We start from the raw sequence: 15201 nt of genomic DNA on the forward strand, positions 1-15201 counted from the left end.
GTTTCTATATATATAGTCATATTAAATTAAAGAGAAAGTGATTATTAGTTTTAGAAAAACATACACTTTAAGTTACAAAAAATGAATGACATTTTTGAACACTGAACATCATAACCTGTTGGAGGCCTCAACTATGCATGAAGTAGTTCAGGTGGGGAGCTGCGTCAGCATGCGTAGGTTGCAAAGGAACAAGTAATAGGTTTATTCCATGCTGAAAAGAGAAGAAGAAAAAACGTTTCAGCTTCAATCTTCAAAGGCTCCACAGCCGAAATGTTACGTTTTCTTTCTTCCCTTTTCAGCATGGAATAAACCTGTTACTTGTTCCTCCTGAACTATGCATGCTTGGTTAGCGCTGTTATGGCCAACAGGTGAACCATGCTGCTGTGTTCTAATGCAGTTTTTTTCAGTAACTCCCTTTGATAAGCGAGACAAAAAATGTCAATACGGTATGCTGGATGAGAAGGTTTGAGTTATTTTTATTCCTTCACTTCACCAGCTCAGACAGTCCAGCGATCAAGAATGACTCTCACATACCAGCAAATGCCTGGAGACCAGTTTATGCAGAAGGTCTCTTAACAGAGCAGTTCTGAGCCAAGTAGCTTGCTCGAGGGTACAACAGCCGTCTCACACCCGGGATTTGAACCCGGGACCCCCCAATCCTGAGTCCAGAGCCCCAGCCACTGCTCCCTTTTAACACTATGATTTAATTTCTACATCTCGTAATTCTTTGCCTCCTGCACCTGTTGTGTTTTTAGACTCTTTGCCTATTTTAGGTTCTATTTCTGTATTCTAAGAGAGGTTTGTTCGACCAGTCAGCAGGCCTAAAGCACTTCCCATCTTTTCACATCACAACCAGAGATTAATAACAAAACAATAATAGTTGCTAATGCCTGGAGGCCATGCCTTTCTGGGCAGATCCTACTGAAGCAGCCCCAGTCAAAGTCAATGGCGTTAAGGCAGATTCCTTTTTGACAAGCACCATTCCAAAGAAATGCTAATCACGACAGGTATGCTGTCCGTTTGGTGGCACAGAGATCATGCAGACAATAACCATACTGTGTAAGGCCACAAGTCCTCTGCAATCTCACTGACTCTTCCTGTTTCTCCAGTTGCTTGAAGGAAGAGTAAGCACTTTCAAGATATTTACATTTTTTTTTTAAAAAAAGCTCCCTCTTCAAAAGATACATTGAAACTGTGTACAAACAAGGCTGTAAGATTTAGGCTTTTGATTCTATGAAGCCAAAAAACTATTGTCATCACAGGACCGTAAATTACAAGAATTCCAAGAATATCCTTTGGCTACTCTTATACAGTATCCGAAGTCCATGACCCTCCGGATGGCAGATTCCACAGCTGATCTGCTGGCGGCCGGAACGCTCCCAGGGTGATTCAGCGACTGCGTCCCTGCCGGCACGTCCTGTTCCGAAGTGAGGGGGAGAAAGTGAGCGAAGGAATGCGCAAAACCCGCACGGCACGAAGGAACAAAAACCACTCAAGAAATCCGGAGAATCCGAACCGGTTCCCCACACGGGACAGGGCGCCGCCGCCACCGAACAGCTCGGCGTCTTTTCAAGTGTTAAATCTGCCGACGCTGGCGCTGGATTGACAGGAATGAGGCCACAGTTCCCGTTTCACAAGCCACAGGCTTCTGTACAAACATGATGATGCAGAAGAGTCAAGGAGTCCGGTTTTCATTCACAAGCCCGCAACGGGCTGGCGTCCCATCCAGGGTGTATATTCCACCTTGCGCCTGTTGGTTGCCGGGATAGGCTCCAGCATCCTGATCTGGGTGAAGCGGACAGAAAAACAGATGCAGGGACGAATAATTTAAAAGCTTAACCCGACGTTGGTGAGGATCATGTATTCCAAATTCAGGAGACATGTGCATGCAATGATCAATGAACAGCGGCATGATCGACACTTTCGCTTCGAATTACGGACACCCAAAATCGCCTTTAAGATCCCTTTAAGCACTGACAGGCATCGCTTTAAACAAAAACAATCGCATTAAAATGTGCCAACTGCAAGATCAGAAGTGCTTCTCTGTCAACTAGTTTTAATTCAAACACCTTTTTTTCCCCCCAAACATAACAGTCAACAACAATCCAAATACACCACTCTGATTGGATTGCATAGGAAGTGATAATTATTTGATTTCATGGTGTATGGGTGGTGCCACAGATTACAGTAAACAAGATCAGCATTTATGGAATTAATTTATATCTGTGCAGTTTTATTAAATAGTAGTGTTCCTTTAAAAGCCTACACCCTCTATTGTTAATAAAAAGCTACGCAGTCCTAACTAGACAGCAGACCAATGTAATAAAGGTACATGTAGCACACGTTGTGTTAAAACTTTAACCTACCAAAGATCATTTATTACACAATGAGCAGAGCAAAGGTGTAAAATAGGCTGAGATGCAACTTCACGCTGAAAGGAAAAGAAAACAGACACTTTGGCTTCTGTGCCTTCTTCAGGTGTGGCATTTTAAGAACGCTCTACAGCTGAAACGTTGTGCCGGTTTTCTTTTCCTTTTACCATGGTATAAACCCTTACCTGTTCCAGCTACCTACTTGTGATTCACATTGTTCACACTGCTGTTGGTGGCAGTTTCGAACTGTCATTTAAAACCCAGTTCTATCAAAACAGTACTCCTTCTCATTTGGGGATGAATGCATTTTAATAGGTGTATCAATTTTAATTGATACCCATTTATATAAATAAAAAAGGAGAAATCTTAAAATACAAAGCTATGGAGATGATACTTTGCTCCCTACTTTCTATACTCGTGTCTGCAGCTTTTAAGGACTGAAAAGTATCAAACAGCTGTGGAACTGGAGTCTATCTCCAAGTTTAAGTCCAGTATTGCTCGACAGCTTATTTGCAAATAATTATATAAATAGAAACGCCGATTTCCTACAGAGAACTAACACAGGAATCCCTGATACAGAGGACAAGAGGAAAGGGGTGACAACAGAACAGTCCCATCGTACCGCCCACACGGTGGATCTCCTGCTGGACCCTACACCTCCTGTAGGTCTGTGCGCTCTGGTTTCGAGCTCTCCTCAGTGCTGCCCCCTCCTGCCTGCTGCTGGTACTGCTGCAGAAGCGCGGAGAGGTGCGCGGGGTGGTGCTGCAAGAGGGCAGCGGTCCGGGAGGTCATCAGCGCCATGCCACCCACTAGCTGCCCCCGAACGGCCACCAGGGAGGGCAGCCTGGAGTAGGCCAGCACCCCCTGCCTGCTCAGCAGGGTCTCCTCAACGCAGGCTCCTGCAGGGACAAGAACAACGGCGTGTTCATGCTACGCAGTGCACAAAGGTACAAGTTAACCAAGTCCTCCGAACCTGCGGGTTCTCTAACTGTAACACTGACGTGATTTTTACATGCAGGTAAATGCTTCATGGATCAGAAGCCCAGGTGGTTAATGCAGTAAAGCTGCAACACAGAACCAGCTCTGCGGTAGTGCGGTTGTAAGAGCGTGGTCGAGTGTCTCCGCCTGTCCACCCACCGAGAAGCACCATCTGGGGGGCGCCCTTCAGACACTGCAGCATCTCCTTCACTCTGGGCTCCTTGCTGACCAGCAACACGTTCTGGCCAATGAACAGGGGGCTCAGATTTCTGTATCTGGATTCCGACAGGAAGGACCTCATCACCTGCAGCCCGTACGAAAAAGAAATCACAGCCGCTCTTCATAACGAGTCTCCCCTCTGGCCCGGTTACAATGTTCCGAACCGGAGTGCCTGCTGTATCTGTGTTACTGCACTCTACCACCCTCTGGTGGTGAGTGTCTGTATTGTAGGCACACAGGCCAAAAAACAACTGAACAGAAAAGTTTCAAATCTTAAATTTAAATGTGAGGCTCTCTCTGGGGTGGAGCGGTGGCACTGTGGCTAAGGATGTGCGCCTGTGGCTGGAAGGAATCCTACTCCGTTGGGCCCCTGAGCAAGACCCTTAACCCCAACTGCTCCAGGGGCGCCATATAAATGGCTAACCCTGCTCTCTGACCCCAAGCTTCTCTCTCCCTGTCTGTGTGTCTCGTGGAGAGCAAGCTGGGGTCTGTGAAAAGACAAATTCCTAATGCAAGAAATTGGCTAATAAAGTGATCTTATTTTACTCTGCCCAGGAGTCAATCTGCTACCAGTAAGACCCGAAATGGATGCAAGTGCTACGCAACAGGAGCCCCGGGCTGCACCTGGTTGGGGTAGAAGCGGACGGCGATGCCGTGCTTGTGGAGTCGGCTCTTGAACAGCAGCATGTCCTCGGCGGAGGTGGCGTTATTCTGCACCACGGCGATCATCTTGCCGTCCCGAAACATGGCCTCCACCTCGCGCTCGAGAACCCGCGCCAGGCTGCTCTCCTGGGATAATAAACACAAGGAACCGCTTCACAGTTTCGCTTTACCGATGAGAAATCACCCTGCAGCTCACAGCTCCCAGCTGGCTGCCCCACTGGAGCTCAGCAGGTGGGAGCCTGGCCAGTTCCTGGAGGGGAGACTCCTGGGAAAGCTGAGGTTGCTGCTGGAAGAGGTGTGAGTGGGGCCAGCAGGGGGCGCTCACCCTGCAATCTGTGTGGGTCCTAATGCCCCAGTATAGTGACGGGGACACTATACTGTAAACAGGCGCCGTCCTTCGGATGAGACGTAAAACCAAGGTCCTGACTCTCTGTGGTCATTAAACATCCCAGGGCGTTTCTCGAAAAGAGTAGGGGTGTAACCCTGGTGTCCTGGCCACATTTCCCCCCTGGTCTTGGTCCCTCGTGGAGACCAATCATAATCTCCTAATAATACTGTACAAGTGTAAGGAATTATTCTCTCTCCTACCCTGAAAGCATGCACTCCCACACTCCTCAGTTGCCAGTATAACAATATGATCTGATAAAACGTCTGCTGCTTTTTTTTCAGAAATGTAAACTGTATCAAAACAGCTGTTTTACACAGACTATGTTTTTTTACACAGTAGACCCAGACATATTCCATTTCCCACCCCTCCTTCAGCAATCACACTGTGCAGTAAGCCCATAGAACTGCCCATCAGCCCTTCACTGACTGCTCCTGGGCGGACTGAGCTTCCGGCAAGCGCTGAGCGCAGGGAGGGACAGAGCGAGCGCACCTCCTGGGTCTGCCGGGCCGGCGGGTCGATGCATCTCTCCGGCACGGCGGGCCTGGGCGGCCGGTACTCCGTCACGGCCAGCAGCTTCTGCTTCAGGAAGTGCACGGGCTTGCGGTGGCGCGTGACGGCCTTGGAGCCGTGGCGCACGCTCTGCCTCGCGGGGAGCCAGGCTGGCCGGCACCGGGGGGCGAGACGAGAGACACACGGGCGTGTGAGACAGGAAAGGGCGGCCGGGGTCCGAGAAAAAAGACACGCTAGCCGACCTCAGCTCAGCCGTCCGTCGCTGAGACGGAACCCCCGAGAATAAGCTGCTTGGCTGTACAGTATGGATAACAGTAATGGCATTTTCCAGAGATGCGTGGCCACTTCTCTGGGAAAGATCTAAATAATATCAGCAATGGAATTGATTTCTTGCAGGTAAATCAAAGGTTGCTTTGATGGAAGTCTGTTTGGCGTAGCTATCCATCAGCCCCTGCTGATGAAATTTGAACGTTCAGAGTTTTTAAAAGCGTGTTTTAGTACATTCACAATTGCATAGCTATGTTATAACACTGTCTGGTCAGAATCTACCTGCAAAACAGCGTTTTAGTTTGATATCACTTACCCAGCCTCGGAAGCAACCTGCCACACAAGGTCGCCGCCATCTTGAAGGTCGATTCGGTTGTTTTCGGAATGTCTCGGGTCTTTCCGTTGCTTTCCGGACGACACAAGTTCTTCCGTCTTTACTCGCGCGGGGGCATTGTGGGATATGACGAGTTCCGATTACACTGTCCCTGTGCGCTAGCACACATTTGTTTTTTATTAAATGTATAACGAATTTACAAATACAACTGGAGGAGCAGATACAGATAAAAGAGAAAAAACACATGAACAGAAAAAAACAATTAACTGCCAGAGGTAATGAGGTAAATTATTTATGTGACCAAATTATATTTTTACATAGATCAAATGTTTTCCTTGCTTTAGCATTTTTCAAAATTTTTATAGAATTTAAATAATGTTTCAACTCCACCTCAAAATACTAAAAATGGAGTATTATTGGACCATTTTGAATAAATGTTCTTTTTCCAAATTTCCTCTAACACAGTACAACAAAATATCAACATCCTTAAATCTAAAAAACACCTTTAAATACCTACAAACAAAACTGCAATTCCGTCTAAAACAACTTCACAAACACACCTAACACACAAATGCACCAAAGATTCCCATTCAGCCCGACAAAAAACACACAGATCATCCTGCTCATGCTTAAATTTAGAGAGCACTAATTTAACTGGATAAAACGTATGAACAATTTTAAACGGGATCTCTTTAACTTTATTTGTAATACAATATCTATCAGGAGTCGTCCAAACTAATTTCCAATTTGTATTTTCAAACATTGCATTCCAAAAAGATAAACAAGGCGGGATAAGGTTTACAAAGGTTCCTTATATACGTATTATTACATTTCTTATCCTTTATTTCCACGCCATCCAAGAATAACTGTAATAATTATCATAACATTTAATAATTGTAAGACCAGAAAGGAAGTCAATCCTAATATAGTTTTTTTAAAATATTTTTTTTATTTAAACACCATAAATACAAAAAAGGGGACAGAGTAATGAAATATATACAGAAATAGACACTTCAAAGCCAGAGGAATTCACAATGGTAAAAACTAAAAATTATACTTATTAGATATTTCCATTGTATGTCTTGCCTTTTAATTCTTTACATTTCTAATAGAATTTAAATAAAAAAGGAATTCAACTTTAAAAGCATGAACAGAGGGAGCAGTATTAGACCATTTACATTTGTGGATAAAGTATTTTGCCAAAATAATTAACAGATTAATAATAAAAACATATCCTTTATCCAAATCAGATCTAACAAAATATCAAATAATATCAAAATCTTTCAATTTAACATTTACCTTTACATGTTGAGCAATAACATTTTGCAGATCTATCCAAAACAACAACAAGTTTACTACAACTTCCGGAATAGCGTCAAAAACAATTGCATATTCCTTAGGGGTAACGGGAAACTGATTTTTTCCCAGGAATTCAGGATAAGTAACTAGCACACAAATACATTTTTTTCGATCGATTACGAGTGATGCTGACAGTATAAGCCACGATGGCTTTATTGAAAAAAACTTTTATTGCTAAAATTCCTATTCAATCTACCAGCAGCTCGTGCATATTCATTAACCCTGATTCATTAATAAAGCAACAGGATGAAAGAGTGCATCATAACCTGTTTTACTTAATCACTTCATCGTTCCCTGAAATATGGAGGGCACTTAAAATGTTGTATTTAAATATTGCCAGGTATGTTTTCTATTGAATCGGGTCATTTTGCTATTATGACGCTGTTCATTAAGTATATGAATGAATGAGGGGGCGGTGCACATGCTAACGTCATGTTAAAGCGCGATGACGTCACGCCCGCGTCAGCCCACTCTCGGCCGAAAATGCTAAGGTGTGCGAGATCCGCCTGCGCTGTAAAGACCTGCTACAGTAAGGCTCTTCTCCGGGCGCTCCGAGTCTCTTTCCCTCGGCCCTCGCTTCTCTGCACGGACCCGACGGTCACAAGCATGGATCTGAGCAACATGAGAAAGAGTTACAAAGGGGACGCGGAGGTACGATTCGTGTCGTTAGCTGGTGCTGTGACACTCACTGTAACCACACTCGCACGTAGCTGTGCTTCGTGTTAGTCCATTTGAATTGTATACATTGACAGCGAGTCGGAATGCACGTCTGTTTATTTACACTGCTTGATATTGCAAAAAAATGAAAGCGTGCAGAGCTGTCAGGCGCAAGCCATTGGACTACAGTACTCAAGACACAAATGCAGAAATGCCCTTGAGTTCCTCACTGACTTGACTCGATATTTCAGCGTTACGGTAACCGTGTGGGGTCGTGCAGCAGTCGCGTTGAAAGACGATGTTTCGTCGCTTGTTGTCGCACTGCATTACAGAAGGACTGGGGGGTTAAAAATAACGCTACAGCCTGTAATAACTTGTCCGCTAACTTCTTCTGGAGGCATCGCTCACGCGGATAGCCCACGTAGATGTTATGAAATTGAAACTGTAGTGTTGCGTAATCTGCACTATGATCTTCGATTCTGGACGTTTAGAGATTTAAGCAACGCAAAAAACTGTTTATTGATTTGGGTATCCCCCCAACGCGGCCACGCACGTATATAATAATCTGTAATTATTAACCGCTATAATTAAATACTTAATACGGTTTCCGTATAGCTCAAATTGAAAGCAGCCTCATCTGGAACATAACTCCTATTTTATTTATACTCCCACTAATCTGTTGAAAAGAAAGTTCTATCCTTCCTGTGGCTTCGCAGACTTGGGGTTCGAGTCCAAATGCAGACCAGTCGTGTGCGGAAAGAGAGCAATTCTTTTCTTGTGCTCCTGGCGCCCCCCTGCGGTCGATCGCAGTCAACGCAGGGGAGGTTGCTCTAAACCTTGATGACCTAAGATCAGATCAGATCACTTTATTGGCCATATATAATTTCTTGTATTAGGAATATGTCTTTTCGCATACCCCGAATTGCTCTCCTTGAGACACACAGATGGGGAGAGAAGCTTGGGGTCAGAGCGCAGGGTCAGCCATTTATACGCCGCTGCTGGGGTTAAGGGCTTTGCTCAGGATTCCTCTGCCGGCTGCGGGATTTGAACCGGCAACCTTCCAGCCACAGGTGCAGATCCTGAGCCACAGAGTCCCCGCACCGCCCTCACATGACCTGATTGTAAGGGAATTGAATCGCAAGGGTGTGTGGGAAAGCCACAGGGGAAGACTGAGCAAACTCTGCGGAGGTTTACTGTGCTGCCCTGCCTCTCTCTCTCCCCGTTTCTCAGGCCTTCGAAGAGAACCAGCTGGTGTCCCTCGACCCCATCCTGCAGTTCGGGGACTGGTTCGAGCAGGCAACCAAGTGCCCTGCTATTGGAGAAGCCAACGCCATGTGCCTGGCAACGTGTTCGAAGTGAGTACCCTGGCAGTGGCCTGCGAATGATCTCAGGTGCGTCGTAAAACCTCATTTTCGGGTGTGTCTGGTGTCGTAGATGGAGACTGAGCTAGTTACGGCGCTGCTGTAGCAGGGCTGTGCCAGAAACCAGGGGATCAGGGGGGCTGCAGCCAGGTGGCGGTGCGTCGCTCAGCCATCGTGTCTGTGTCAGCCTGTCATGGCCGCCCGTCTCCCTCTCCCTCTCTGTGTGCAGGGATGGCCGCCCGTCTGCCCGCATGGTGCTGCTGAAGGGCTACAGCCAGGAGGGCTTCCGCTTCTTCACCAACTACGAGAGCCGCAAGGGAGCCGAGCTGGTGAGGGCTGGGCGGGGGTCACTGGGCAGGTGGGTGGGCGGGAGGGTGGAGTCACAGGGCTGGGGAGTGGGGGGGCCGGAGTCATATGGCAGGTGGATCTGTGGGTGGGTGGAGTCACAGGACAGGGGCGGAGTCACAATACAGGTGGATGGGTGTGTGGGTGGAGTCACGGGGCAGGGGGTGGAGTCACAGGGCAGGTGGATCAGTGGGTGGGTGGAGTCACTGGGCTAGATGGTGGGGGACTGGGGTCACAGGGCAAGTGGATTGGTGGGTGGGTGAAGTCATAGGGCAGGTGGGCTGGAGGGTGGGGGGGTCACTGTGTTGATGGATGGGCAGGGTCACTGGGTAGGCGGGGCACAGAGTCATCAAGATGCCTGGACAAGCACATGCAGCAGGACATACCAACAGGGTAGAGCCATTGAGGTCATCACTGCTGTGAGTCCATGGGCTTCTCGAACGTATTGTTCGTCCACCTTTAAGAGTTTATGGAATCCCTTTTGGGAAGGTGATGTACAGTATTTGTTTTTTGACAAGAACTACCCGCACTCACCTTCCAACTCCGTTTGGGCCCTGGCCAGTGGTTGATAAAACCTGAAATGGCTATGCAGCAGGAGTCTTACTTGTTCCTTGCTATCATGCTCAGTTGTCAAGGGCTCAGTAAGTAAATGTGTCATCAAAAAAGAGCCTCAAATAAACATCAATTAGCCTGTAATTTGTGACATGAGTTATAAAGGTTCAGTTCACTGGGAGATTGAATTGTCATTTTCCATTGGATATACTTCAACATTTAGGTATTCTGTGTGTATTAGCATTCATAAGTTTTTCTTAATGTGCTTCCTCTCTCCAGGATAGCAATCCATTTGCAGCTCTTGTGTTTTACTGGGAGCCCTTAAACAGACAGGTGAGATTTGTTTTTTTACAAGTAATTGAACTGATTAGTGGTTTCTTTTTGTTACAAGTGGGCAAAAATAGTAAAAACAAACAAATAGGACGTGGTTACTGATGATTCACTTAACAGCTTTGAGATGCCTGATTTTCCTGGTTTGAAATGGCCTGGTTAAGGCAAAAATGCTTTATTTTGCTTTTATGCTGTTCTAAAAATAAATGAGCTGATCAGAGCACTTTCTTTACTGTAAGAAACACCTGTGAAGTGATGATCTGTTTCTTGTCAGCTTTGAGTGATCACTGCCAAAGTGCAACTCTACCAAATTGTAATTGTTAATGCGGTATTGAAGCCACAGTTGAGGACACTTGTGCAGCATAGTGAATCACAGTTGGGGTTCCAGTGGGCCCCAGCTGAGCTGGAAATGCTCCCCTAGGTGACGAGCAGCAGGCATGAGTCAGTCACTCTGGAGTCGTTGCCTGCTGTCCTCTGGACTGGAGAGAGGAGGCGCTGGCCGCGCTCCTGACCCGTTCCTCTCCTCCCTCGGCAGGTGCGGATCGAGGGCCCAGTGGACCGGATTCCCAGGGAGAGCTCCGAGGAATACTTCCACTCCCGGCCCAAGAGCAGCCAGATCGGAGCCGTGGTGAGCCGGCAGAGCTCCGTCATCCCGAGCCGAGAGGTGAGCCCCCACCCCCCCAACCCCCCCCCATTCCGGGGCTTCCCAGCCAAACAAAGTGACTTTTCCAGTGGTGTGTCTTCAGAAGCATGCAGAACCCTGAAGCCCCCTCAGTGCTTGCTGTTTGGGTCTGTTAAGCAGGCTGCTGGTTAAGTGGACGTCTCTCCCTGTTTTGCAGTACTTGAGGCAGAAAAACGCAGAGCTGGAGGAGAAATATCAGGACGAAGAGGTACCAATGCCAGACTACTGGTGAGTGTGGCCCGCGTGGGACGTTTTCAGTTTCCAGCGTGATGGGTATTCAGACAGCTGAGTCACGCACAAACACAAGCGTTTAATGATTATGAGCGCTGAAGTGTCTGGTTGTCACTAGTTCTTGGTGGCAGAGAGGATTCTCTTTAATTTGTCCTCCGACTTGCACAGACCTGATAAATGACCAGTCATAATCTTTATATCCCTTCAGCGTGGTGCAGTGTGCTTTGGCATTTTTGCATCATATCCTGCTTCACTGTGGTACCTAATGACCATACTCATGTACTGGAAACACCATTGCCCTGCGACCTTCCAGCCAGGTCATTCCCACTGTGTGCTGATGGAGGCGTCTGCTGTTAGTGCAGTTCCTCCAGTGTCTGCAGTGGACACTGATGAGAATGTGTGAGGTGGTGTTATTCCACCTGTCTGTTCATCATCAGCTGTCAGACTTGTAGCAGCTGCTTAGTCAGAAATAGCAGCCAGTGAGTTCAGGAGAGGTTGTGTAATGTTCTGTGTGCTGAAGCTGTTGGAAACAGTGCTCTTGACGTTGATGGACTGATGAAATATGTTAAAAGTCTCAACACCTAATTAAGATCAATTAAGTGATCGGTTAGCACTGGAGCCGTAGGACTCAGCTGGGGTGAAACCTAGCAGACACAGTGTTCCTCTAGGAGCAGAGCTGGGAGCCTCTTTATAGTCCTGATCAACAGGCAGTGCAGTATTGATTGTAAGGCTTGTGTAAGTCCATTTGTTCACTCATTTCTTCATGGTAATTTCTTCTCCTGAAGAACTGGGTTTTCTGTCCCCCTCTTTGCAGGGGTGGCTATATCCTCAGGCCTAAGGTCATGGAGTTCTGGCAGGGTCAGACCAACCGCCTGCACGACCGCATCGTCTTCCTGCAGCCAGCGGAGGGAGACGCCGTCGATGGCGTGATGCGCCACAGAGGGGAAGGCGGATGGATATACCAGAGGCTGTCCCCTTGAGGGAGAGATGGGGGAGGTCGGGACTTCTTGCAGGATGCTAGGAATTAAAAAAAAAAAGAGTGAGAGATGCAAGAGAGACTCCTGTCAGCGGTTCAGATGAGCCGAATGTGTTCTGTGTAGTTTGTTTTCATCTGTGACTTCGGACGTCCTCCTGTGTGTTTGACGAGAAACGTGGCCCTGGTGTGTGAAAAAAGAAAAATGAATATTCCTTCGGGATGTTTTATCAACTAGCTGAACGAGGGGCTGGGTTCAGACAAGGAAGTGTTGGATAATGAACATCTGAGAGCACAAAGAGCCTGACCAGGAAGTACCAGAGAAGTACCAGCCCAGTCCCTCCATCAGCAGAGACAGGACTTTTGGTTGGCACTCAGTTCCTGAAATGCCATGCATGAATTTGTTAATAAGTATTATTAACGCTATAAATTTATCCACGATACCTCTCTTAAGTACGGTGGATGTTCGCTCACCCTGGAAGTGGCACTAATGATGTCTAGGTGTGTTAAAGGCAGGTGAATGGAGCTGTAATGTAAGCCCTGCAGTGAATTGTGAGAAGTGGGTATGCCTCTGTGCTTAGCTGTGTGCTAGGAAAGACCATACTGCACTTCCTTCCTGTCCAGCTGAAGGTACTAATTTCTGTGAGTCATGTTGGAGGTGATATGACCCCTTTAGGGTGTAGAGATGCCCCTAGCATCTTCTGGCTTCTGCCCCAGCAGCTCTGCAGGCTCTCTCACACCGTCCTCTCCTGGTGCTCGTGAACTGCCGAGCAGATTCCTGTCCAGTTCGTGACCGTTCAGTACCTCAAGGCCACCAGCACCTGAACTGTCACATCAGTCCTGCCCATCTCTTGTTCAAGCCTGAAAGAGCTTGCTGGAAGAGGAGTGTCCAGTGCTTTGTCATCAAGCCTCAGAAGAAGGCTTGCCTCATGATTGTCTAGCCCAAGGTCATTCAGGGTCTGTTCCTAGAGGGCTGGTCAGTGTGTCTCCAGGGGTGTCCGGTCCTGCTCCTGGAGGGCTGGTCAGTGTGTCTCCAGGGGTGTCCGGTCCTGCTCCTGGAGGGCTGCTCAGTGTGTCTCCAGGGGTGTCCAGTCCTGCTCCTGGAGGGCTGGTCAATGTGTCTCCAGGGGTGTCGGGTCCTGGTCCTGGAGGGCTGGTCAGTGTGTCTGCGGTTTCTCTTGTTCTCTTGAAAGCAGCAGCATCTGCAGAGCTGGGAGAAGTTGTTACTGGCTTCACTGGAGCATTTTAACCAGCTGGTTTACCTCACTTAGTGCTGAGCTGGCTTGAAAACCTGCAGACACTAGCCCTCCAGAAACAGGAGTGGACAGTCCTGTAGATACACTGGCCCCCAGGATCAGGACTGACCACCAGGACCAGAACTGGACATCCCGTTGCTCATGTTGCTCATGATGGTCTTTTAAACCCTCTGCTTTTCTGTTTTTTTTTGTCTTGCTGTGATGGGGTCCCTATGACATTACCTACAAGTGGAATGTGTGCTTTCTGCAGAACCTCAAGTGTGCCATATTGTATTCCATTTGTACTAACTTCTGTGAGTCATGTTGGAGGTGATATGACCCCTTTGAGGTGTAGAGATGCCCCTAGCATCTTCTGGCTTCTGCCCCAGCAGCTCTGCAGGCTCTCTCACACCGTCCTCTCCTGGTGCTCGTGAACGGCCGAGCAGATTCCTGTCCAGTTCGTGACTGTTCAGTACCTCAAGGCTACCAGCACCTGAACTTTCACATCAGTCCTGCCCATCTCTTGTTCAAGCCTGAAAGAGCTTGCTGGAAGAGGAGTGTCCAGTGCGCTGTCATCAAGCCTCAGAAGAAGGCTTGCCTCATGATTGTCTAGCCCAAGGTCATTCAGGGTCTGGTCCTAGAGGGCTGGTCAGTGTGTCTGTTGGTGTTCTATCCTCTTTAAAGCAGCAGCACCTGAAGAGCTCAGGGAGGCTGATAAACAGGTCCAATTAAGCCAATAATGAACTGATTGAGGTTGTTCATTCTAGCCTAGTGTGAATATTCTTCTGAATAACTCCCTAACAGGAGGTTTGAGCTAAATAAACTATCATGAAGGTGAAAATACAAATTAACTCCAGGGCTGGGGGGAGTGAATTAATACGTGGTGCTGTTTTTTCCCCTCTCTATCTTGAAATCATTTGCCAGCTCTGTAATGTTTATTTTTGAGCAGAAAATGTGTTTTCTTGGTCAGTCAGTCCAAAAAAAAAAGTTTGGCCAACTTTCAAACAAACAAACCCAACTGCCAAGGTCATTCAGTGTAATAACAAAACTCTCTAACAGTAAAGGAGTTACTTTAATAAAAGTCAAACCTTTCCAGTGTAACGTTGCATTGGGATACAGAATTATTTTTCTTCTGTTTATATGGACGAACGTAAACTTAATAAGAGACGAAAGGAGACTAATTCACTGCAGTGGTTTTAACACCATACTCATCGTTATCAGTGAGTGACATCATATTTCATCTTTAATAATTGTGTTCCGCTGTCCCATTGTCGTGTTCCTTAGCATTGGCATGCAGGGCCAGAAAAATAGCTAATTAGGGTCCTGTGGAGAGCAGGTCTATGTGCACTTACCTGTGAACATCTGTACTGTGGGGTCAGCTTGCTGTGAAAAGGTGTTATCGAAAACACAGCATGTTTTCTGCACGATTTGTGTCTTCTTGTCAGGTGGGATGACTTGGGATGTTTTAGTATTTTGTTTTGTTGATGCTGGCGTAAGACTTCTTTGTCTTTGAAATGGATCTTTGCAGTAACGTGTTTGTGACAATCTCAACCATTAACCAAGAAGGCTTCAGGGATCTAAACTCAGAAAATCCACAAAGACGGGACTGTATGGTACAGAATCTTACTAGTTCTTTCACTCCAAGACTCCATAGAAGCACCGAAAAGCAATCTGCCCTGACTGCTTCCTAAACACACCCGTCCAAGGCAATCACTAACACCTATGTGAAAATGTAAGACCTACCA

General features: G+C 47.1%; 3 protein-coding genes across 4 annotated transcripts in view; 2 read left to right on the forward strand and 1 right to left on the reverse strand.

Moving 5' to 3' along the window:
* Positions 1 to 457: 457 nt before the first annotated feature.
* Positions 458 to 5939, reverse strand: mrpl10 (mitochondrial ribosomal protein L10). Of its 2 annotated transcripts, none has more exons than XM_088905928.1 (6): positions 5714 to 5939; positions 5110 to 5279; positions 4194 to 4358; positions 3510 to 3654; positions 2995 to 3271; positions 458 to 1785 (listed from the first exon to the last, which is right to left on the reverse strand). In XM_088905928.1, exons 1-5 carry the CDS (start codon positions 5751 to 5753, stop codon positions 3024 to 3026), a joined length of 768 nt encoding a protein of 255 aa, XP_088762054.1. In that variant the 5' UTR covers positions 5754 to 5939; the 3' UTR covers positions 458 to 1785; positions 2995 to 3023. The 2 variants fall into 2 exon arrangements, with proteins under 2 accessions (XP_088762054.1, XP_088762055.1); XM_088905929.1 differs by having other exon boundaries at positions 458 to 1780; positions 5714 to 5777.
* A 1612-nt stretch (positions 5940 to 7551) lies between these two features.
* pnpo (pyridoxamine 5'-phosphate oxidase) lies at positions 7552 to 14554 on the forward strand. The gene is made up of 7 exons (XM_088905937.1): positions 7552 to 7741; positions 8978 to 9102; positions 9338 to 9437; positions 10285 to 10338; positions 10871 to 10999; positions 11175 to 11245; positions 12063 to 14554. Exons 1-7 carry the CDS (start codon positions 7574 to 7576, stop codon positions 12226 to 12228), a joined length of 813 nt encoding a protein of 270 aa, XP_088762063.1. The 5' UTR covers positions 7552 to 7573; the 3' UTR covers positions 12229 to 14554.
* Positions 14555 to 14621: 67 nt separating this feature from the next.
* The window catches only part of cdk5rap3 (CDK5 regulatory subunit associated protein 3), a 35775-nt gene continuing 35195 nt past the window's right edge, over positions 14622 to 15201 (forward strand). Inside the window, exon 1 of the mRNA XM_088905936.1 lies at positions 14622 to 14676. The gene's annotated coding sequence lies outside the window, so the exon portion shown is untranslated. The remainder of the gene's footprint in view (positions 14677 to 15201) is intronic.

This window comes from Atractosteus spatula, chromosome 26, assembly GCF_055471065.1.
Source record: "Atractosteus spatula isolate fAtrSpa1 chromosome 26, fAtrSpa1.hap1, whole genome shotgun sequence".
Lineage (NCBI taxonomy): Eukaryota > Metazoa > Chordata > Actinopteri > Semionotiformes > Lepisosteidae > Atractosteus > Atractosteus spatula.

What these genes read in the sequence shown, in the direction of transcription:
- mrpl10 (XM_088905928.1), bottom strand. Translation starts at nt 5,753, where the DNA reads ATGGCGGCGACCTTGTGTGGCAGGTTGCTTCCGAGGCTGG. An exon ending in TCCGCTTCTACCCCAACCAG is followed by an intron (nt 3,655 to 4,193) that starts GTGCAGCCCGGG and finishes TACGGGCTGCAG; the next exon opens with GTGATGAGGTCCTTCCTGTC. An exon ending in CCCCCAGATGGTGCTTCTCG is followed by an intron (nt 3,272 to 3,509) that starts GTGGGTGGACAG and finishes TTGTCCCTGCAG; the next exon opens with GAGCCTGCGTTGAGGAGACC.
- pnpo (XM_088905937.1), top strand. Translation starts at nt 7,574, where the DNA reads ATGCTAAGGTGTGCGAGATCCGCCTGCGCTGTAAAGACCTGCTACAGT. An exon ending in GCCGCAAGGGAGCCGAGCTG is followed by an intron (nt 9,438 to 10,284) that starts GTGAGGGCTGGG and finishes TCCTCTCTCCAG; the next exon opens with GATAGCAATCCATTTGCAGC. An exon ending in GTACCAATGCCAGACTACTG is followed by an intron (nt 11,246 to 12,062) that starts GTGAGTGTGGCC and finishes CCCTCTTTGCAG; the next exon opens with GGGTGGCTATATCCTCAGGC.